Source organism: Penicillium cosmopolitanum (assembly GCF_028827165.1).
Source record: "Penicillium cosmopolitanum strain IBT 29677 chromosome Unknown utg000002l:1.0-415252.0:1.0-415526.0, whole genome shotgun sequence".
Lineage (NCBI taxonomy): Eukaryota > Fungi > Ascomycota > Eurotiomycetes > Eurotiales > Aspergillaceae > Penicillium > Penicillium cosmopolitanum.
In genome coordinates, this window is record NW_026622672.1 from 334,205 (window position 1) to 358,639 (window position 24,435).

General features: G+C 47.8%; 3 protein-coding genes across 3 annotated transcripts; 1 reads left to right on the plus strand and 2 right to left on the minus strand.

Moving 5' to 3' along the window:
- Nucleotides 1–936: 936 nt before the first annotated feature.
- Nucleotides 937–2,296, minus strand: N7509_000228 (uncharacterized protein; the record flags this gene model as incomplete). Its single annotated transcript, XM_056624875.1, has 3 exons — nt 937–1,626; nt 1,679–1,775; nt 1,824–2,296. 3 exons carry the CDS (start codon nt 2,294–2,296, stop codon nt 937–939), a joined length of 1,260 nt encoding a protein of 419 aa, XP_056494740.1.
- A 5,413-nt stretch (nt 2,297–7,709) lies between these two features.
- Nucleotides 7,710–8,318, minus strand: N7509_000229 (uncharacterized protein; the record flags this gene model as incomplete). Its single annotated transcript, XM_056624876.1, has 2 exons — nt 7,710–7,881; nt 8,017–8,318. The coding sequence occupies 2 exons, from the start codon at nt 8,316–8,318 to the stop codon at nt 7,710–7,712; spliced, it is 474 nt and encodes a 157-aa protein (XP_056494741.1).
- An 8,935-nt stretch (nt 8,319–17,253) lies between these two features.
- On the plus strand, nt 17,254–19,485 carry N7509_000230 (uncharacterized protein; the record flags this gene model as incomplete). Its single annotated transcript, XM_056624877.1, has 1 exon — nt 17,254–19,485. The coding sequence occupies one exon, from the start codon at nt 17,254–17,256 to the stop codon at nt 19,483–19,485; it is 2,232 nt and encodes a 743-aa protein (XP_056494742.1).
- Nucleotides 19,486–24,435: the final 4,950 nt, after the last annotated feature.

Below are 24,435 nucleotides of genomic sequence, written 5' to 3' on the forward strand. Positions count from 1 at the left end.
TCAGTCATCAGGAATCATGCTGATGTGGAGAAGCAGTGAGACACAGCCCTGATTTGGTCGTTCCCACGAGTCTGATCGGCATAGTGTATAGTGGCTGGCAGCCGAGGGGGGGTTCCGCTAGGCCGCGAGCAAGGTAATTGGCGAACGACTATCTTGCGTCAGCTGCTGATAGCCGGTGCTAGATCGGGTGTTTTCAACAGCAAATTGACCTCCTTGTGTTCTAATGCAGACGGCAGCTCAAAGCTGCCACTATGGCCTGCTTCATGAAATAAGATGCCAAGGTTGTTCTCGTCAGCGAAGTATATGGGCGATTAACTGACCATGTTGCCAAATCGCTGATATGAAGATGGCTGTTTCCCTGCAGCCGTGAGTCGATCAAATGCACCCTCCTCGATGACACAAACTCGCCAGTAGACGCAGTCTCGCGAAGCTCTCGGCGCTCACAATTTCCCATTCATGTTCCCACAAGTGGATAATGAATTTTGCCCACCAGGTGTTATTGGCATGTTCCCTGACTTTCAACTTGACCGCTTATTATGCTTTCAGTGTGGGTGTGTCACATGTGTCCTACGCGACGCGCTGCGACCGGTCATTGCACTGCCTTATCCCAAGATACTGCCGATTGCTGAGTTCAGTCGACATGCCCAACTGACTCCAGAAATCGGTTTCACCAACCTTAGCCGAGATGGTCGAACACTCCAGAATTACTCGTAGAGTGAACTCTCAGGGAAGACCTGTGGAAAATTCAAGTTGATTGTGATCCGAGGGCGCACTATATAAGCGAGTTCTTTCCGAAAATACGAGAAGATTCTTATTTAGACAAGAAAAAGACACACTATTGGGAAACATCTTGTCGAGGATTACAGGCCCCGACATCTATCAAACATGCAGTCTCCTTTCTCTGGAAAGAAGAGATGCCTTCACGCTGGATCCATCTTAACCTCTTCTTCTTGCTCTTTCAACTTGGCATTCAGCCTCAACAGCCCCTGACTGGTACAAAGGATTGGAAGTGGGTAGGGCATATCCATGGTGAATAATCTCTGAAGTGGCGACAACTGAGATGCCGGGGAAGACAATAATCGATCTTTCCAATCTGCCGGTGTCGACTTCACCAGGAATCGAAATCGCCTCATCGATATCGAAGGCAGGGAATTCCGCGCAGACATTAGCATCCGTATGTACGCCGATTCTGCGGGTGCTTCTTTGGGCTTCTCTCCATATGTCAGATGCCTCTTCTAGTAAGAACCGTAGCTTTTCGTCGAAAGTTTTGATATCTGCGAGTAGCGGTCGGCATTTTCGAGAAATACGATCGCAGATGCTGGTAATCTGTGCTGCCTCAATTTCTTGTTCGTCTTGGAGATAGATCATAGAAGACACCGATCTCAGGGCAGCTTCTTGAAGAGGTTGATCTGCCGCCAATTTGTCCCAATTAAGCCTCGGTGACATTGGCTTGAACCATTTGGTATAGCTTGGCACCGACAAAAAGACACTCGTAGATATTTCGTCTGCAATAATGGCCTGCATGGTCGCAATACGGAGATACCGAGATGCTATGCTACCTGAGATAGGGATGGGTCTCTCGGAGTTTATGAAGTCCGAGTTAACTAGCTGTCTGAAAAGTTTGTCCTGGCTCCACGTCAACAGGCCATTTGCCAACCAGTGGAGGGAGGCAATTTACCTGATTTTCCTCTACAAAATGGTGATTGGAATGTTCCAAGATCGTTGCTTCTGCAACAGAGTAGATCCTCATCGCAAGCTGATCTAGTTTGTCTGGGCTTCAAAATTGGTGAGCTATGCGGCCTGAGAAAATTCTTTTGACTTACAAATGGCCACTCAATTCCATAAGACCAAGACTTGATATGAGTCTCTCATGCTCGGCTGTCTTTGCAGAAAATAGCCGCCTCTGTGATTCCAGGTCCTTTTCCAACGATGCACATTTCTGATCTGATACATTGAACTTTGAACGACTGGTAGTCACTTCTTCTTTGGCTTCCTCTAAGACTGTGTTCATCTGATGGAGCCTGGATTTATGCATCTCTTTGAAATCAACGAGTTCCGCTCCAAATTGCTTTGACATCCCCTTCATGACAAGGTTGAGCCGTTTCTCCTCTTTTCTTAATTTCTTTAACTCTTCATTTGCGTCTTGAAGCTCTGCTTTGTAGTTTGAATTTTCTTCCAATACATCTGAAACTTGATTGATCATTCTTGCATGAGGACCCATCTCAAAGACAGCCGTCTGGAGCTGCCTCCAGTGCTCCAGAAAATTGTTGAGCTTCTGTGGATGTGATTCCGGCATTGTGCGTGCACAAAAAAAAAGACAGCAGAAAAATAAGTAAACAGGGAATATTATATCAGAATGTGGAGGACGGCAAGCTGGTTATTTATGTTCTCGCTGAGCTTTCGTCTTATAGGCTCCATAGGCTTACACTAAGATGTTCCCCACAGACTGACTGGATTCACGACTCATGAAACTTGTCGCTTTGGAAACCCTGATGCAGCTAAAATAATTGAGTTGCAAAAGGTTACAGTACACAGAATTTCATTTTAGTGTAGTTTGCCTTGACGGTGCGGCGCATTGTGACCCCTTTGTTGATTTCATTGCAGGGAGCATTAGCCATCCTGGGTGCCCCTGTCTGCGCGACTACATGCGACATGAGTTTGGTAATTATTGTCCAGTCATGACACACGATAATTGCTCTATGCTACAGGCAGTGTGTCCAGCCTCGCTCAGGCAGTTTCAAGATTTGCCTGAAAGGCGGACAGCCTCGCAACGCCAACCAAGCCGAGCCTTTGTCTGTCGAGAAAGAGGCGGGGAAGATACAGGGATCAGAGGCGCGAGCCATGGTTCATGAAATCAATCATACCTTTCCTTGCCAGTCTCTGTTGTCATCTTATCTTGACGCGTGACAGGAAAGAAGCGACAAAGCTTCTATATGGGGCCTGAGTTAGGTCATTACTTCTTCGTACATTGGAATTTTCCCAGCCCATTTCTTAAAGACTGAGATTCTTGATCAGGTATTATGTTTCTGTGTTCGTGGATTTTTAGATAGTCTCGATTGCAGCCGCCCAGAACATGCGAGAGGTCACATCGGAACGGGTAGGGCGGCTACGTTGAAAGAGCCAATTGGCTGAACATGTCCATCATCTTTGCTTGCGCACACGGACATCTCACAGTGCATACATTTGTTGGCCCAAGCGTGCAGCACATCAGAATGATTTCATTGACTGATAGGTAATCTCACAAGCAGATCTAGGCGTAAGAGCCTCATCCCCAAATTGTAAATGCTGCCCAGAGCGCCTTAGCTAGGAATTGGGCATCTTTGCATGCATGTGCTGCGGAGAAGAAGTAAAATAATTATCTTGGCGAACTCACTGATGACATCTCTCCCTGCTATGATTCCAATATACAAAGTGCACGGGCTCGAACTTCATTTGCGATCTGGTCTTATTGGATGCCCCACGCTAGCCTTTTGTGAAATCACGCTTTCAAAGCCTCATTTACCTTCTAGAGTCACTTCAGTGAATGTAGGGGAACATTCATTAAGTATATGAACAGAGGAAAATATGAAAACTGCTGCCTCGGCGATCGCTATCTACAATCAGCTAGAAGAATTTACTTCCAGCCTTCTTAGACTGTACAAGAATGTCAAGTTCGCCAAACAAGAATTGGGACAGCTGATGGAGGAGGCAAGCACTTGTCAAGATCTTTCAGACATCTTTCACGACACATGATGACCTCTGGAAAGTAGAGCGGTTAAGCTAGCGCGCGAGAAAGGGCTCGATGAAGTATTGCACTCCCAGGCCATTTCGGCTCGTCAGAGAATTGATCACATCACAATAAAGCTCAAGCCCCTGATGAAAGGCGGCAGTCGCGGAGGTCCCCCTCCGAGGCTCGAGCATACCTTCCACGGTACCGATGGGCCACTAATGCGGGAAAATTGGGGGCTATCGTGCACACAGGTGGTGGTTCGGTGTGTTAGCGCCTCATTCGATGGATCGGCGTGCACAGGCCGTTGGACAACCAGAAGTGGCGCGATTCTCTGGCTGGTAGGGTGTTCTGCCTGGGAACTTAGTCTGGGGCCACACCGTCCCGAACACCGGCCCGCAAGTTTAACCCTTTTGAGCTTCTCCTGACTCGCCTGTAGGTTGCAATCCATAGTAACCCCCGTTTCATCGTTGCAGATAAGATTTGGCGCATTCGTGAGGATAACCTTCGGGGCTTTTCAGTGTTAAGAAACCACCATTTGCAACAGGATTTCTAAAACAGATTATCCCTTGAAACATAAACGCGTTCAAGCGCCCCACCAATATCGTTCCATTGGACAGAAAAGGCTCCCTGTGCGATGTGATTGGCCTCTATTGACTCTGAACATGGGCTAGACCACTCTAGACTGCTGTTTGAGCTCATACCAGGAGTGAGTACCTAGTCGGCATTCTTGGTAGGACCAATAGTTACAGGGCCCAATACTACGCCGAGATGGATTCTTCCAATAGCCACGAGGAAGGTCTGCGTGCGTTCTCCACAGTCGGAGTCTGCTCAGCTGCGAGTATTGCATAGCGCATCCGTAGCGGATGGATCAGATTTATCGAAAATAGCTTTTGGGTCACCGAGGGCATTTCTCGCTCCCGATTGATTTAATGCTTCCTCCTGATCTTTCGGGACTTTATTGTCAACAGTGCAGCTATCTTCCTGCATCGGGCCCATGCTACGACCTCTGCAAAGTTTCCTCAAGTACATACTTGAAACGAAGCAGTTCTAGAATCTTTTAATGCTGGCCTTAACGGCCCAGATTTTTATTATGTTACTTGACGTTTCTGGTTGTCGAACTATCCCATGTCGTACTCAGACGCCTCTCAGTAACCAGCACATGCAGTAAGGCCCCGCAAAAGCGCACATATCTCGATGTCTCCTCTTATCCTAGCTTGGCCCAGGGGAGACACGCCATTATCGTCGAAATTCCCGGGCTCCAGATCCGGCTGCTGCGCCAGTTGAAGGATCAGTCTTCTGTTGCCAGTATTTGCTGCATGCCATAGTACCGAGCGGCCTCTCTGGTCTCGTTGATTCACCAAAGTCTTTCGACTTAGAAGTAGAAGATCTATGATCTCGTTCCTCGTGGGGTCCAGGCCGTCATATGACATGGTAGCCAGAAGAAGTGCGCTATTTCCGGCGGAGTCGAGATGGTTGATGTCAATGTGTTTGTGATCCAAGAGTATTTGCACTGCAATGAGGTCGTCATATATCGCAGCCAGATGAAGTGCGGTGTATCTTCGGTCATCTTGAATGTCGATATTGAGTTGGGGGTCTTTCCGAAGGATTCTCAAGATCTCGTATTGTTGATGTTCGAGAGCTATCATGATTGGAGGCTGGGCTTTCGGACTCCGACCATTGATATCAATATCATGTCGACAAAGTAGCTTTCGGACGGTTGACACTTTTCCTTGCATGATAGCAAAGCACAGGGCGGCTTGAGCCCATTGATCGAAGTGAGCGACATCTAGAGACTTTTCGCATGGCAACCGACCAGCCAAAGCTGCAGCTCCTGGCAGGTCTAACATTATCAGACAGGTTAGTAGCTGCCTTGTGCAGGCTAAAAGCTGATGGTAAGATATTTGTGCTACAGAACAAGAATGACAATTTGTCTCCTTTTCCTGGGATATTATCGGGCTCTTCTGTCGTTCAATTACGGTCGCTTTATTCAATAATCTGAATTTCGCCATCGGCGCTCCCTTCTCACCGCGACACATCTATCTCCATTTCTTTTGTCATGGCTTCCGAACTTAACTTCCAAGCACTGCTAATCACCATGCTTCTATTCGCTTTGATTGCTAGGTCCCTTCTATTGTGGGTGTTCGAAGATGATTGGCCATTTCATAAGATGGACTTGGCGCTATGCGTCTTATCCATTCTCATGTCCGCTGTACTGGCAGGGCTTTGTTGGAGCGAGAAGAAATAAATATGGACTCAAATTCTTCTTGGAATTCTTTCAACAATTCCTTCTATGCAAATTTTTCGTCATAGCTTGAAGAAAGTCAATTCCATGCTAATACTGGCCTAGTTTCTCCGCATCGGTTTTCAGCAGCTCAACAGTCCTTTCATAAATCGATCGGCCCGTGTCGTATCCAGAATCTATGCTCTGACATCAACGGTCTTGAAGATAACAGCTACATTCATTGGGATATTCATGCCAGATGAGATTCAATTCATCACTCCATTCCTACTTTTCTTGGATCATCTCTGTGAAATGGCATGGTACCTGTGGTTAGTAAAGAGAGCCACGCAAGGCCGGAGAAAGTTGCATTTTATCTTACCTCATTCATCAAATGTGGGTCTTCTCTTGCTAGGAGTCGCTATTTTCGGTGCCATCTCAAGGAAATGGGAGATTGCGCTTGAGGTATTTCTTCCTATTTTGAGCCTACACGATGGGAGAACTGACACACGTCAGATCCAGCTTATAATCTGCACCATGTCGGCAATTTCCAATCAGGCTATTGAGTGATATGCAATGAAAGGCTCGAGGTACCTCTATTGAGCGCAAATGGGCTATAAGTCGAAAATATCAGCCAACTCGGGATCTCATCGCTGTATCAATATCGGTTTGCCATATGGAGAGTGGTTGTAAGTGGAGCAAGGTAATATCGCTATGAGGCTTGATTGTACTTTTCCCATGCGTGCGGTATTTTATCTACTGGAATACATATCGTACTATTTATATCTAGGGGCTGACTCAATCGAAATCACTCGAGAGCTGTAATCCTACAAAATTAGCATATTTACTTCAACTTCCGATGAGATCTTGAAATCTTGATACGTGGGGATTTAGGATTTATATGACCTCATACTATGAGTATTTCCAAGCTTTCTAAAGCAGCAGTCCCATATACAGTACAAAAAAAGTGCTAGCAAACCCCAAAAAAGCGGTGGTGCTTGTTGCCTCCTCAGAAAATGAGAGCGATGTCATTGAACTGGGATTTCTTCAAATTAAATGTTCTACCAGACTCATAACCAAACACCACAATATCGCTAAGAGTTAATAATAATACTCAAGCGCAGAGACCAACACCAGCAGCAATGACTCGAAAAGGGGGAAAGTTCTGCATGGTATCCTGTTATTCAAAGCCCAGCATTATATTAGAACAAATGAACAGTCTCTCCTCTTCTCCATGGGTATTTGTGCAATATCATATCTCAAACTGTGATATGATGCAATATCTCGGACGGTTGAGCACAGTTGCTGCGACGGGATTCAAGGTTCTCTTTCTGCTGCTGAATGTTTTCACTTCTACGCCTATTCACCTTCCGGTAGATACCCTCGTAGGTTTAAATTCATGGGTAGAGTCTCTACGAAAGCTGCAGGGTACTATCGGAGTTGCTAGTTCCGGTTAAAGCCACTCTAATTTTTTTGATCACCCTTCACTTTCCTTTGAAGCTAGAAGAAATTATTCAAACGCGGCGGGAATTGCCTCAATCTTGCTGCTAAGGATGGGACTAGCAAGCCCTATCTCGGCTTGCAGGGATAATTTGAACGGAGAGAAGAATTTCGGTGTTTATTGAACGAAGGGCGAAAGACTGCCATACAAGCGTGAGAGCTTTACGTGTCAAGCTTCCAGCCCGGTGCATGGTCTAAGGAGTGAAAGTGTTTATTCTAGCACAAGGTACTGGACAGTAATTGCAGTGGCTGCATTATACTTGCTTGGCTTGATTGAGCTCTTTAGCGGGCACTGTCCTCAAACGAAACTCGTTTTCTTTTCCGCTGTGCATCCAAAGATGGTTTAAGACACGCAACTGCCTTTTTAATGTCTTCTATCTCCGTTCTGAGGCTTTCGATCTCAGAAGCAAGTTTTCTCTTGAGCAGGCGCTTCGTTGCCTTGCTTTCTAATTCTCTATATATTTCTGTCAGTGTTGGGACTTCAAATAGACGTCTCCGGTAGACTTACTTCAATCGATCGTCAGTGTTAGCATGATTTGTTAGTAAAGAACACAAATTGCAGGGCATAGAGTTAGGAATATCGACTAACAGTTCGATGGCAGGACTTGCATTTCTATGCCGCCCAAACGATAAGTCGTCAACTGCCTTTCTCTTTTTCCACGACTTAGATAAAGCATCGTGTCCGCCGCTGTTTCCAGATTCACCATCCCTGTCAGCTCGCTTATCATCTCTTTTCGACTTTTTCACGGTGGACGATCTATGTCGGCGTGTGATCGCATCTTCCTGACAAGCACTTTCCTCTGTCGAACTTTCGTCTTCCAGCACCTTGGTCAATCGAGCCCGATATTCGCTGTATCGGGGAATAGATGATTCAGAGACACGTTCTGTCATCTCAAAGGTTGTAATGACTAAAAAAAAGCTTGAAAATAAGACTGGGAGGCTCTTCGAAGAATGAAATGTTGGCTTTTCCCCTGGAAAAGTACCGAGTTGTTATACACTGAGTTATTTAAATAAGTTTCGGACTTTTCAAGTTAGCCGTGAAACTATCATATTACTCATATTTTTCGCCGAGAATGTTCACCGCAGAAACGATGGATGGGATGGAGCATTCAGGCAGTCATCTCTAGTAGAGCCAAGGCATTACTCAACGTTTATCGCCAGACAAAATGGTGGGGGTGAAAGCATCGCCAAAGTTTAGAGCATGCATGCACAAGACTACATTGGAAAATTCTACAAACACAAGTTCGAGGCTGTGGGCAGTCGATTTACCAAATTCTATCCGCATGCTTTCGAACTTTCCAGCCAAGTTGAAGCTGTTTCCCCTTTGTCAACAACGTTGATGAGGCATTTTATTTGTCAGGCCTAGACCTAGCAGAGCCAAGGGTCCAGGTGGGGCGTGCCATTCCACCCGCTACCCAGCCCGAACGCTTGAAAATTCTTATTTCAACGTTGGATCAACCGCCTCAACGCCCAGTAAAATGGCGGTCGCCCGGAGCGAGTGTCGAGTGGGAATCTCAGGGTCTGTCAAAATATACGCAAGTGGTCGCTGCAGAAAACCCTACTCAGAATGGCATAAAAGACGCTCTTTTCCCGTCGAAGAGAAAATCAGGACTTTCCTCCTCACACTCCCGAGCACTCAGGTGTTCTTCGCAGGATAAGCTCTGCGATATCAAGTGTGCTTCGCAGGATAAGATCTGCGTTACCAAGTGTTCTTCGCAGGATAAGCTCTGCGTTACCAAGTGTTCTTCGCAGGATAAGATCTGCGTTACCAAGTGTTCTTCGCAGGATAAGCTCTGCGTTACCAAGTGTTCTTCGCAGGATAAGATCTGCGTTACCAAGTGTTCTTCGCAGGATAAGACCTGCGATATCAAGTGTTCTTCGCAGGACGGGCTCTGCGTGATCAAATGTGCCTCGCGGGGCGGGCTCCGCGTCAACAAGTGTGCCTCGCAGGACAGGCTCTGTGTGATCAAGTGTGCCTCGCAGGAGAGTGCTGCGTCACCAAGTTCTCCCTCGCAGTGATGAGCCCTGCGATTGTAAGAGAGCGCTCCCTCACAGCCAATGAGCCCTGTGTTGTATAAATGTGCTCCCTCACAGCCAATGAGCCCTGTGTTGTACAAATGTGCTCCCTCACAGCCAATGAGCCCTGTGTTGTATAAATGTGCTCCCTCGCAGCATGAGCCCTGCGTTGTAAAAATGTGCTCCGCAGGGACGCCTGCGTTACCAAGAACCTCCGCAGGAGACCGCTGCGACACCAAGTTCTCCCTCACAGCCCTGAGCCCTGTGATTGTATAATCTTGAGCTTCCATGCAGCCTTGAGCCCTGCGTTATCAAATTTGCGCTCATTAGGCGACCCGTGGCGCCGCGGTCCTCGTCCTGATCCTCTGGCCATTGCAGGCACCTCTTCGTGGTGTCAGAGACTAGTATTTGGGGGAGTCCTCGAAGAAGCCAAGACCTGCTCCAAAGAATCAATAGAATCAAGAATCATCCAGTATACTTTGTGTCATGCCCTTCAGCCTGTTTGTAGAGTTCAATAGCCAGGTTCCTGGTTCGCGTGTAGTTTTAATGTAGCCTTGAATCATGCCCTGTCTTTCGACAATGGGCATTTCTTCAACGTAGTGCGAAGTAGAGCACTGAGTCATCGGGCCAGTGGGGATCTCGGTATATGATAGCTTAGTGGCCGATCTGGGCGACGCGTGCGATCCAAAGTAGTCTCCATTTGTGCGAATACGTGTCTTTACTGGCTACCAAGGGGGCAGAATTTGTCTCGACGTGGTGAAATGCGGGCTTTCGACAGTGAGTAGGTAGTGTTGGCGTGCTGATGAAGGCGTGTTGATGGTGAGGACACGTTAATGGTGAGGACGCGTTGATGGAGAGGGCTGGAGATGAGGGCTGGAGGTGAGTGTACCTGTTGAGATAGGTATGTTAAATTGGTTAAGTTGACTATCTTGTTGGAGGTGGGGCTCCTCATCTATTTATCTGTCTCTTGATGATCCCCACTACATGCTTTGACCACCGTGATACTCAACACTCCCACTCGATGGCAACCACTATCAAGAATGCCAGTGACCATCCAACACGGTGGTGCAAGGTCCCGTTAAAACCTTCAAAAAACCTTTAAAGGGAAAAGAAGGAAAGGGTACCCCTGCGATTAGTCTCTGCTCGAAACCCGTGGGCCGAGAGAGGCGTCACTCAATGCCAAGCCCTCTCCGAAACCACTCAAATCGTCCTCGTGCAAGAGGCTTGGTGAGCCCATCTGCAATTTGTTCTGTAGTTTGGATGTATTGCAGCTCCACTGTTCCAAGGTCTTGAACTTCTCCTTGCCACTTGCGTTGGATTTCCATATGCTTCGTGCGGGAATGGTATTGTGGGTTCGACGAAAGGGCGATGGCTCCTTGGTTGTCACCGCAAATGATTGTTGCGGTTTTTCCTTGGCTTATGTTTAACTCATTTAGAAGTCTTCTTAGCCAGATTGCTTCTTTGCTTGCTTGTGTCTGGCCCAGGAACTCAGCTTCACAGGTCGAGAGGGCAACGACGCTTTGGCGTTTCGACTGCCAACTGATTGCACCACTCCCGATATTGAAGAGATATCCAGCTGTTGATCGTCTGGTGTCACGACATCCACCCCAGTCTGCGTCTGTAAAACCTTTCAGCATCTGGGGCTGACCTTTGTACGTGAGCCTGAGGCCTCTTGTTCCTTTGAGGTACCGCAGGACGCGTCGGGCGAGCTTCATGTGCTGCGGCCCAGGATTTGCCAGGAATCTACTCGCCACAGACACCGCATACGCAATGTCTCCTCTGGTTCCAAGCATAATGTACATCAAAGACCCGACAATGCGTTGGTAGGAGATTCTTTGATCTGGAGGGCATCGGTGGTCTGGACTACACTCTGGGAGTGGTGAAGTCTCTATTGGTGTGCTGACGGGGGCGCCATCGCTGACTCCAAACTGATGAGCGACCTTGTCAATATATGCTTCTTGACTGAGGTACAGTATCCTGTTCTGACGGTCTCGCTGGATAGACATCCCAAGGTAGTAGCTGCACGGCCCCAGGTCTGTCATTTGAAAGCGATTTCTCAGGCTCCGCTTGATTCTCTTTATCTCTGCAATGCTTGGTCCCACAATGAGGAGGTCATCGACGTACACCGCGATGTACATATTGCTCCGCACGAAGATTCCAAGATCTGCGGTGATTGGCTCGAAGCCGAGATTGCGTAGGAAGTTTGTAAGGGTCTGGTACCAGATACGAGGGGCTTGCTTCAAGCCATAGAGAGCCTTGCGAAGCTTACAGACCTTTGACGTGCCATCAGCCATATGGTGAGGCTGCTCGACATAGATCTCGTGGTCTATATTTCCATACAGAAATGCCGTTTTGACATCCATTTGCTCGATCTCCAGGTCTAGGGCCGCTCCGATTGCGAAAAGGGCCTTGTAGCTCATTGGCTTGACAACTGAGGCGAAGGTTTCATCATAGTCAATTCCTTCTTCTTGTGTGAAGCCTCTTACTACCCATCTGCTTTTGTGACGGATTACTTCGCCATGTGGTCCTCGCTTGACTTTGAAGACCCATTTTCCGCTGAGGATTCTGCGATCCTGGGGAGGAATCAACAAGCTCCCACGTTTTGTTTTGGTTGAGCGAGTTTACTTCTTCAAGCATTGCGCTTTCCCATTCAAGCCAGCTGGCGTCGTTCTTCGCTTGCTGCAGAGTCTTTGGCTCAAAGGGTTCCGTTTCCTCGGAGGCCAATGTTAAGAACGTTGGGATGATGTTCCCATTAGATATGTTCATTAACGCAAGCTCTTCTTCGCTATCATTAGAGGTTTCTTGTGTGCCCTGAGAGTCACTAATCCTGAGTTCAGGGTGATGTGCTAGTGTTTCCTGTCGCACTGCATGAATTGGACGATCAAGTTGGGGTTCTGGATATTGTTGCCATCCCCGGAAACTTGTCCCTGTTGAGGGTCGTCTTGTTGCTGGTCGCCGTCAGTTGGTGAGTCACTTGTTTGGGCATTCTCTTGTAAAGTATCTGAGAATGGTCCGAATACATCGTCACGCTGCGTGGGCGACAAGGTCCTGTCTCCCTGTTCAGCAACAGGTGGCTGCGAGTTCTCGTCACTCGTTTCAGACGACGCAGATATTAGCGAGTTCTCGTCACTCGACTGAGTTAGCGCTCGCGAGTTATCGTTACTCGATCGAGGCAGTGTATGCGAGATATCGTTTCTCGACTTAGGTAGCGCTCGCTCTGGTGGTGCCATCGACAATTGGCGCCCAGAGGCGGGTACGGATGATTGCCGTATGCCTACCGACGGTTGATTTATTAGTCCCACCGTCTCACTCCCCCTGCGGCAGCAGCCGTTGCCTCAGGTAAGCCGTCTCGTCTGGCTCCCACATCTTCTATAGTCCGTGTGGAGGGAGCTGTAAGGACTTCGTGAAATTCAGCATTTGGGGTCCCAACGATTCTTCCGTCTTCCAGTAGGATACGGTAGTTGGTATTTCCCTCATAGCCTAGCAGAATGCACGGTCTTGTTCGTGGTTCCGTGAGCTTCTTCCTCTGTTTTGGCGGGATCAGATATTCCCCTTTGGACCCAATCACTCTGAGTCGGGATAGATCAGGCTTGTCGCCGTACCATGCTTGGTACGGAGTCATATTGAGTTTTGATGACGGCGACCGATTAGAGAGGAAGGCTGCGGTTCGAGCAACCTCTGGCCAGAATTTAGGAGGTAGCCTTGCATGTGCTAGCGTAGGCCCAATCCTATCATAAATTGTCTTATGGGCTCTTTCGGCAACCCCATTCTGCTGGTGTTGGTCAACTCCTGTAACCTCAGCTTGAATTGCCCGTGAGAAGAGCATGAATGTCATTTCTTCTCCCACTTGCTCGGGTATCCGGTCAAGGCGTATCCTTCTACATTTTCGCTCAGGACGTTCGTTATGGTCGAGAAAGAAACGTAGTGATTCTATAACGAATTCTTGTCGTCGGGGTATCGGAATAATCTCTATCCATCCCGTGAAATCGTCAACGATGGTGAGCCAGTAACGACTCCCATCGAGGCCCTCTTCAAATGGCCCTGCAACGTCAATGTGGAGGAGTTCCATTGCGTATTCTACTCTTCTGCCCTTTCGCGACCGGCTGTGGGGCTTTTCAATCATTCGTCCCTGGAGGCATGGGTTACATGGTTGGCGTGGCTCCATATCCCGAATACCGTAGGCCTGTCTTTTAAGTCGTTGCAGATTTGCATCACTCATATGAGCAAGCCGACTATGCCACAGAATTATTTGGGGGCTAACATGGTAAGACGCAAAGCTGATACTCGTCCACAAATTAAGTGCGTAGACTCCATGGTATTGGCTTGCGGTGTAAAGGTTCTTTCCGGTTGACTTATTGCGAATAATGGCACCTTGGTTTGAAAATTCGACCTTTGCTCCCCGTTGGAGAAGTTGGAGTACAGAGACAAGGTTTGCGTGTGCAGTTGGGACATAGAGGACGTTGTCGAGCACCAACCACTTCCTCCTGCCTCGTACATTGCACAGGACATTTACTGTCCCAACTCCGGAGGGAATCGTCGACGTATCAATGCTTCGCAGTGGTGGCCCATGGTACTTGCTCATCTCTACAAACCTTGAGGCGTTATTACAGACGTGCTGGGCACATCCACTGTCAACTATCCAGGCGTCACGGATCGAGGGGGCTTTAATAGCCATCAGAGCGGGGACGTAGTCGAAAAGAGCAAAGTTGCCTTCAACATCCTTTCCAAATGTATCATTGACATCTTGTCCAGAGACCTTGGTCGACATGAAGGTGGGCTTCTTTGGGTCTTTCGGCCTGCCTGCGCCATTGTCTTCATCGTCAGTAGAGAGTTGCCTTTTCGGCGGTCTGCGTGCGCCCGTATGTGGAGTCCCTTGCTTTGATTTGTGTCTCTTTCCGTCTGTTCTCTGATCCTTCATTCCGGGATTCTTACTGAAGCATTCGGAGTCCACATGGTAAGGTTTTCGGCAGAACGAGCAATACGGAACATTATCAATCTCGATTCGACACCTGGTCCCGTCTGATGATGGTATCAGCCTCTTGTCACCTGGTCCTCGGATCAAGGTCAGGGCAGGAAGCGCTTGGGTCTCTGTTGGTTGTTTGCTCAATTGACCCTTCCTATGCTCTTCCTCGATTGCCTTATTCTCGATGTAGTCGAACGTGGGTGCCGCTTTCGTGATGTTTCCGTCTGGATCCCTCTCATTCACAAGATCCATTTGCCGGAAAATATGATCGCGGAAGCTCTCATATTCAAGACCTAATGCATGCACGAAAAAGAATGTTCGCTCAATCTCGGAAGTCACGCAGTCAGGGTCAAGCAAAAGTTTCTCAGCGTGAATCTTCCTTATCTCGGCTCCGAGGGCCTGGGCACTTCCACATTTTTCTCTTGTAAGTGACATATACCGTCTCTGGAGATTCACGTATGTCCCAGTGCCTTCTGGTTTGAAGTTGTCCTTTACTGCTTTGAGGAGTGACTGAACTTGAGAGATCTCAAAGGCGTTGATTCTCTGTGCCGCATTGTGTGTCAGCTTCGCCGTAATCATCGCAGAGTAGAACTTTTGGCGACGAGTCCATTGCTGTGCCTCTTCGTCTTCTATCGGTGGCGTTGCTCCATCGTCGGCAACGGCAGATATCCGAATGAACTCATTGACCTTCTGGTTCCACTTCAACCAGTCGCTGGCATTATCCAGTGTCGGGATGCCATTGTAGAATGTATTCAATCCAAACTGCTCAAATTTCGCAATGTCAGTCATGTTGTAGACGGTTGCTCCTCCGAGCTGAAGAATTCTGGGCTGGATGTGTCGTCGTGTAGAGTGGAAGCAACCGAATCACGATCAGATGAGTGGAGAGAACGCGCTTCTAAGCCAAATAGTTCAAGGCTTGATGCGACACTGGGAAGGCTCGAGACGATGGAGAGGCTACGGTCTGATGAATTTGGCGTAGGCGTTCGAGATGGTGGAGTATAGTCTCTGTCTGGAAACCCGCACAGGTTTAGAGAGCGACTATACGATTTGGAGAAGTGAGGGAAACGACGCCAGTCAACTAGATATCGCGGCTCCTTTTGCGGGAAGGTTGATGGTCTGTTGGGCCGAAGCTTGCAGCGATTCGTATTATGGTTATTGGATAGTAATGGTTCGTCTCCAATCACAGGGTCTGGCGAGGTCGAAATCGAGGCCCCAACGCCGTTTTCTGACTGAGAGAAAAAGCTAGAAGTAGGAGTATTATCGTGACTTGGTCCTTTCTCAAGGCTGGGACGTGTGGGATGAGCTTTGGGGGTACTCCGAGAGTCTTGTATAGTGCTATGAGGAGTCGTAATTGGGACAGTGACCCTTGATGCTCGGCGTATGCGGTCTTCAGTGGATAAGCGCCAGTAGGCTCCCAAGAGTGCATTCGGCGAAAGTGTTGGAAAATATGACTTCTGGATTTGTTTGAAGCGCCAGCGACGAATGCATCGAAAATAGGAAAGAAGATTTAGCTCTTCATCTGTCCAAGAGTGTCTATTTTGTTGTTTTGCATTCCGCTTCGGAAGTTGAGCTGGCCTTCCCTGAGATCGAGATGGTGGCCCTGAGAAGGCAATTTCTGAGTTCGCTGTCGAAGGGGACATTTTTCAGCTATGGATTCAGTTTTGCGTTATCCTGTGCCAATGTGATATCTACAATGGCGATAAGGCAGCAGTGTGATAGTGTGACAGTGATAGTGATAGTGGGCTAGTGTCAGTGTGACAGTGACAGCGTGATAGTGTGACAATGTGACAGTCGCGGTGATAAAGTCCATCCGCTTCATTCCACCCAGTCGGTTTGTACACTGGAGCTCGACATTTTCACCAAGTTACTGATGCAATGTGGTCAGGTCCTTGAATTGATAAAGTTATCACTTGGTAGGGAGGCTTAGCTGTAAATAGCAGGCAAGGAACTGTCTGTTTAAATTTCTGCGTGCGCTCTAAGGTTAAGCCACCCGGGCTCATAACCTGTTGAGATAGGTATGTTAAATTGGTTAAGTTGACTATCTTGTTGGAGGTGGGGCTCCTCATCTATTTATCTGTCTCTTGATGATCCCCACTACATGCTTTGACCACCGTGATACTCAACAGTACCGCTCCGCACGAATCGAATCGAATCGAACTTTTGCCAGATTCGATTCGATTCGAATTAATATCGAAAATAACGGTTCGTACGAATTCGAATTGAAGACCGATTCGAATTCGATTCGAAGTTCGCGAACTTTTTGTACTAACGCCACATTGGGAAGGCGGTAAATCACATCTGTTGTTCAATACTATAGCCAGAAATCAACACCTCATAGTTAGGCAGTCTAATAATTAGTTAACTAATAGTTCAATACAGAGATGCGTGAGCTAGATTTAGTCTGATATCGAAATTGAAAAAATTGGCCTTGAGTTGAACAAGCTGTAGGGCAGTATCAATAGATGCGATTTTTCGCCGAAAACTCTCATCCAAATAATATATATATAATTCTAATTTCTTCTCCTAAGGTTACTCAACAAATCCACAATCTTATTTGTGGTCTGTTTTGCTTCAAATTATACTGTATCATAGGCCGCACTAAAATACACGTAATATATCAATATAGAATCAAAATATCAATAGTTGCACGCTGTATTCAATGTAGAGTAATGAATAGTCTAATCGGGCTAGCGGAGATTCTACAGGAACGCGTCTTTGCGCGTAAGTGCTTTTCCAAGAACAACATCTACATCGGGTTCGAAAGCTACTGAAAACCGTCATTTCTAAATGCTCGAGGGTTTGCGATTGATCAAGACACAAGCTTGATATACTAATATAACCGTACAGATGACATCTCCACTTGCAGCCACATTCGACTGTCCTAACACCAGGAAGAATAAACGCGATTATGCAGCGCCTCATAAATATGGCCTCCTTGCAGAGGACATACCACTTCCGCCTCCTCGAAAGAAGATGGCGGTCCGGTCCACCCTCAAGTCACCGACTCCTCCAATTTCAACCTCTCCTACGGCTCCCAGCATTGTTTCTACGAGTTTATCGAACCTTGATACGAATATATGCCCTTCGCAATCAATATCCCAGGTCGAATGCGAGGTAGAGAGGGTCGAAATCCAGCTGAAAGATGAGATTAGGTCGAAAGGGCGGAGCTGGATTTGGAAACACTACCTTACGACACCTGAATCTGGTACCTGGAGATTAGGAAATAAGGAGCGGCCTGAGCTTAAGCACCTATGTATTGTATCACCATCTACCTGCCGATTCTTTCGATTTGCATCGAAACTACGATCTTCAACCACAGCGTTGAAACAGCACCTGCAGCAAACCCACAAGCTCTCTCAGGACGGCCATTCAGAGTGCCAAGGACCGTTAAGCGCATGGATTTCCAAGGAAAAGAAGCCCCCATTCGAAGAAGCTGTCTTGAATTGGATTGTATCAACCTGCCAACCGTTTACATGCGTCGAACAGCTTTCATTCAGGGCTATGTTGAGGTCTGCAGGCTTTCAGGACTCCATACCAAGTGCGGATACTGTGTCGCGCCGATTATGTCTACGGCTTGATGCTCTTGACAGTGAACTTCGAATCTTGATGTCTTCAGCATCCTCAATCGCACTATCTCTGGATGGCTGGACAAGTCAGAATTCATTGCCAATGCTAGCAATTAATGCTCACTGGATGTCCTCTGCTTTCCAGCAATATCGAGCTTGTATTGAGTTCGTTGAAATCGAAGGCAGCCACTCTGAAGAGAACCTTGCCAATATTGTTGCGACGGTTCTCGAGAGGTTTCATATATCTGATAAAGTTATGACAATTACAGCTGACAATGCATCTAATAACGATACCCTACACCGATGCCTCTACCAAAAGCTGTCTCAGCGGTACGATGAGTACCTGGCCGAGACCATTATCCGAGAAGGGACGATGAAATTTACCCATAACTCCCAAATTCGCTGCTTTGCTCACATCTTGAACTTGGTTATGAAAACCATATTGAGGTCTCTCCGCGCTAGTTTGCATAAGGAAGCCTGCGATCTCCTTGATGACGTTGCTAAGAGAAGCTGGAAGACGGTCAACGCTCCTACTTCGCCTATTGCAAAGCTTCGACTACTTGTTCTTTGGATTGCGCGATCTCCCCAGCGAATAAAGAAGTGGGATAATCGACCTGGCTGTACAAAAGCTATCAACTACGATGTTGATACTCGATGGAACTCTACCTTTGTTATGATTGTGAGAGCTGAAGAGTGTCGCCGTCAGCTCGAAGATACAGTCAACGATGATCCAGATATTGAAGCCTTACGTCTCACATCTAACGACTGGAGACAGCTCTCGGATATCAAGAAAATCCTGGCTCCCTTCAACGAATATACTGAGTACGTCTCTCGAGATAGCCCTTCAATTCATATGACGGCGCGTATGTTTGGAGAGCTCCGTTGTATACTCCTCGCTATCAAAGAACGACGAGGCGAGTGGCAGAAGGTCTCACCAGCAATAACTGTTCCAGTTTCCGATGGAATCTCACTCCTGGAGAAGTACCACGACTGCGTTAAAGACAACGATGTATATTATATCGCAAGCGTTCTGGACCCTCGAATCAAGACCAAGTGGCCCAAAACGCTACCAGATGGAGACGAGATTATTGACCGAATCCGGGCGTTCCTGAAGAAAGCATATTCCACCCCGAAACAGCCTGTATCGACTACTCCAAGCACCAATTGGAAGAGCTTCGAATATCGATTTCTGGAAGCCTTTCAGCCTACACAGTATAACGTCGCTGAGTCTGATATCGACAAGTATTTCGATACTCCGACAATCAGCACTGGTTTCGATATAAGCCAGAGCCAGACCGAGTTTATACGAAACTGGTGGAAGGCCAACATGCTCGAATTTAGTTGTATGGCGAAGGTAGCACAAGATCACCTTGCTATACCGGCAGCAGAGGTAGATGTCGAGAGATTATTCAATGGCGGGAGAGATGTGCTGGGGATTCGACGTTTCTCCATGAAAGGCAAGACCCTTGGGACGTTATTAAGGCTGAAGGATGCTGCACGTTGGAAGCCTTGATAGTTATGTAGTAATGGTTTCTTTTGGCATACATGCGTTTGATATTCTAGACCAAATTTGCAGAAGTATTCTTGTAGGGACCAGGCATCTCGAAAACTCGTTTCACAAACCCTTTTTCCTAAATAGGCTAGATATTGGTTCGCGAACCTGTTCGAAGTTCGCGAATTTTGTCGAATCGAATCGGCCATAGATTCGAAGCCCCAAAACCAAAGTTCGTGTTGAGTATCACGGGTGGTCAAAGTATGTAGTGGGGATCATCAAGAGACAGATAAATAGATGAGGAGCCCCACCTCCAACAAGATAGTCAACTTAACCAATCCAATATACCTATCTCAACAGGTTATGAGCCCGGCTGGCTTAACCTTAGAGCGCACGCAGAAATTTAAACAGACAATTCCTTGCCTGCCATTTACAGCTAAGCTTCCCTATCAAGTGATAACTATATCAATCCAAGTACCTGACCACAATGCATCAGTAACTTGGTGAAAAATATCGAGCTCCAGTGTACAAACCATCTGGGTGAATGAAGCGGATGGCCTTTATCACCGCTATTGTCACACTGTCACACTGTCAGACTATCACACTATCACACTATCACACTATCACTGTCACACTGTCACTGTCCCACTATCACTATCACACTGCCACACTGTCACACTACCACCTTATCGCCATTGCAGATATCACATTGGCACAGGATAACACAAAATTGAATCCATAGCTGAAAAATGTCCCCTTCGACAGCGAACTCAGAAATTGCCTTCTCAGGGCCACCATCTCGATCTCAGGGAAGGCCAGCTCAACTTCCGAAGCGGAATGCAAAACAACAAAATAGACACTCTTGGACAGATGAAGAGCTAAATCTTCTTTCCTATTTTCGATGCATTCGTCGCTGGCGCTTCAAACAAATCCAGAAGTCATATTTTCCAACACTTTCACCGAATGCACTCTTGGGAGCCTACTGGCGCTTATCCACTGAAGACCGCATACGCCGAGCATCAAGGGTCACTGTCCCAATTACGACTCCTCATAGCACTATACAAGACTCTCGGAGTACCCCCAAAGCTCAATCCACACGTCCCAGCCTTGAGAAAGGACCAAGTCACGATAATACTCCTACTTCTGGCTTTTTCTCTCAGTCAGAAAACGGCGTTGGGGCCTCGATTTCGACCTCGCCAGATCCTGTGATTGGAGACGAACCATTACTATCCAATAACCATAATACGAATCGCTACAAGCTTCGGCCCAACAGACCATCAACCTTCCCGCAAAAGGAGCCGCGATATCTAGTTGACTGGCGTCGTTTCCCTCACTTCTCCAAATCGTATAGTCGCTCTCTAAACCTGTGCGGGTTTCCAGACAGAGACTATACTCCACTATCTCGAACGCCTACGCCAAATTCATCAGATCGTAGCCTCTCCATCGTCTCGAGCCTTCCCAGTGTCGCATCAAGCCTTGAACTATTTGGCTTAGAAGCGCGTTCTCCTCCACTCATCTGATCGTGATTCGGTTGCTTCCACTCTACACGACGACACATCCAGCCCAGAATTCTTCAGCTCGGAGGAGCAACCGTCTACAACATGACTGACCTTGCGAAGTTTGAGCAGTTTGGATTGAATACATTCTACAATGGCATCCCGACACTGGATAATGCCAGCGACTGGTTTAAGTGGAACCAGAAGGTCAATGAGTTCATTCGGATATCTGCCGTTGCCGACGATGGAGCAACGCCACCGATAGAAGACGAAGAGGCACAGCAATGGACTCGTCGCCAAAAGTTCTACTCTGCGATGATTACAGCGAAGCTGACACACAATGCGGCACAGAGAATCAACGCCTTTGAGATCTCTCAAGTTCAGTCACTCCTCAAAGCAGTAAAGGACAACTTCAAACCAGAAGGCACTGGGACATACGTGAATCTCCAGAGACGGTATATGTCACTTACAAGAGAAAAATGTGGAAGTGCCCAGGCCCTCGGAGCCGAGATAAGGAAGATTCACGCTGAGAAACTTTTGCTTGACCCTGACTGCGTGACTTCCGAGATTGAGCGAACATTCTTTTTCGTGCATGCATTAGGTCTTGAATATGAGAGCTTCCGCGATCATATTTTCCGGCAAATGGATCTTGTGAATGAGAGGGATCCAGACGGAAACATCACGAAAGCGGCACCCACGTTCGACTACATCGAGAATAAGGCAATCGAGGAAGAGCATAGGAAGGGTCAATTGAGCAAACAACCAACAGAGACCCAAGCGCTTCCTGCCCTGACCTTGATCCGAGGACCAGGTGACAAGAGGCTGATACCATCATCAGACGGGACCAGGTGTCGAATCGAGATTGATAATGTTCCGTATTGCTCGTTCTGCCGAAAACCTTACCATGTGGACTCCGAATGCTTCAGTAAGAATCCCGGAATGAAGGATCAGAGAACAGACGGAAAGAGACACAAATCAAAGCAAGGGACTCCACATACGGGCGCACGCAGACCGCCGAAAAGGCAACTCTCTACTGACGATGAAGACGATGGCGCAGGCAGGCCGAAAGACCCAAAGAAGCCCACCTTCATGTCGACCAAGGTCTCTGGACAAGATGTCAATGATACATTTGGAAAGGATGTTGAAGGCAACTTTGCTCTTTTCGACTACGTCCCCGCTCTGATGGCTATTAAAGCCCCCTCGATCCGTGACGCCTGGATAGTTGACAGTGGATGTGCCCAGCACGTCTGTAATAACGCCTCAAGATTTGTAGAGATGAGCAAGTACCGTGGGCCACCACTGCGAAGCATTGATACGTCGACGATTCCCTCCGGAGTTGGGACAGTAAATGTCCTGTGCAATGTACGAGGCAGGAGGAAGTGGTTGGTGCTCGACAACGTCCTCTATGTCCCAACTGCACACGCAAACCTTGTCTCTGTACTCCAACTTCTCCAACGGGGAGCAAAGGTCGAATTTTCAAGCCAAGGTGCCATTATTCGCAATAAGTCAACCGGAAAGAACCTTTACACCGCAAGCCAATACCATGGAGTCTACGCACTTAATTTGTGGACGAATATCAGCTTTGCGTCTTACCATGTTAGCCCCCAAATGATTCTGTGGCATAGTCGGCTGGCTCATATGAGTGATGCAAATCTGCAACGACTTAAAAGACAGGCCTACGGTATTCGGGATATGGAGCCACGCCAACCATGTAACCCATGCCTCCAGGGACGAATGATTGAAAAGCCCCACAGCCGGTCGCGAAAGGGCAGAAGAGTAGAGTACGCAATGGAACTCCTCCACATTGACGTTGCAGGGCCATTTGAAGAGGGCCTCGATGGGAGTCGTTACTGGCTCACCATCGTTGACGATTTCACGGGATGGATAGAGATTATTCCGATACCCCGACGACAAGAATTCGTTATAGAATCACTACGTTTCTTTCTCGACCATAACGAACGTCCTGAGCGAAAATGTAGAAGGATACGCCTTGACCGGATACCCGAGCAAGTGGGAGAAGAAATGACATTCATGCTCTTCTCACGGGCAATTCAAGCTGAGGTTACAGGAGTTGACCAACACCAGCAGAATGGGGTTGCCGAAAGAGCCCATAAGACAATTTATGATAGGGTTGGGCCTACGCTAGCACATGCAAGGCTACCTCCTAAATTCTGGCCAGAGGTTGCTCGAACCGCAGCCTTCCTCTCTAATCGGTCGCCGTCATCAAAACTCAATATGACTCCGTACCAAGCATGGTACGGCGACAAGCCTGATCTATCCCGACTCAGAGTGATTGGGTCCAAAGGGGAATATCTGATCCCGCCAAAACAGAGGAAGAAGCTCACGGAACCACGAACAAGACCGTGCATTCTGCTAGGCTATGAGGGAAATACCAACTACCGTATCCTACTGGAAGACGGAAGAATCGTTGGGACCCCAAATGCTGAATTTCACGAAGTCCTTACAGCTCCCTCCACACGGACTATAGAAGATGTGGGAGCCAGACGAGACGGCTTACCTGAGGCAACGGCTGCTGCCGCAGGGGGAGTGAGACGGTGGGACTAATAAATCAACCGTCGGTAGGCATACGGCAATCATCCGTACCCGCCTCTGGGCGCCAATTGTCGATGGCACCACCAGAGCGAGCGCTACCTAAGTCGAGAAACGATATCTCGCATACACTGCCTCGATCGAGTAACGATAACTCGCGAGCGCTAACTCAGTCGAGTGACGAGAACTCGCTAATATCTGCGTCGTCTGAAACGAGTGACGAGAACTCGCAGCCACCTGTTGCTGAACAGGGAGACAGGACCTTGTCGCCCACGCAGCGTGACGATGTATTCGGACCATTCTCAGATACTTTACAAGAGAATGCCCAAACAAGTGACTCACCAACTGACGGCGACCAGCAACAAGACGACCCTCAACAGGGACAAGTTTCCGGGGATGGCAACGACATCCAGAACCCCAACTTGACCGTCCAATTCATGCAGTGCGACAGGAAACACTAGCACATCACCCTGAACTCAGGATTCGTGACGCTCAGGGCACACAAGAAACCTCTAATGATAGCGAAGAAGAGCTTGCGTTAATGAACATATCTAATGGGAACATCATCCCAACGTTCTTAACATTGGCCTCCGAGGAAACGGAACCCTTTGAGCCAAAGACTCTGCAGCAAGCGAAGAACGACGCCAGCTGGCTTGAATGGGAAAGCGCAATGCTTGAAGAAGTAAACTCACTCAACCAAAACAAAACGTGGGAGCTTGTTGATCCTCCCCAGGATCGCAGAATCCTCAGCGGAAAATGGGTCTTCAAAGTCAAGCGAGGACCACATGGCGAAGTAATCCGTCACAAAAGCAGATGGGTAGTAAGAGGCTTCACACAAGAAGAAGGAATTGACTATGATGAAACCTTCGCCTCAGTTGTCAAGCCAATGAGCTACAAGGCCCTTTTCGCAATCGGAGCGGCCCTA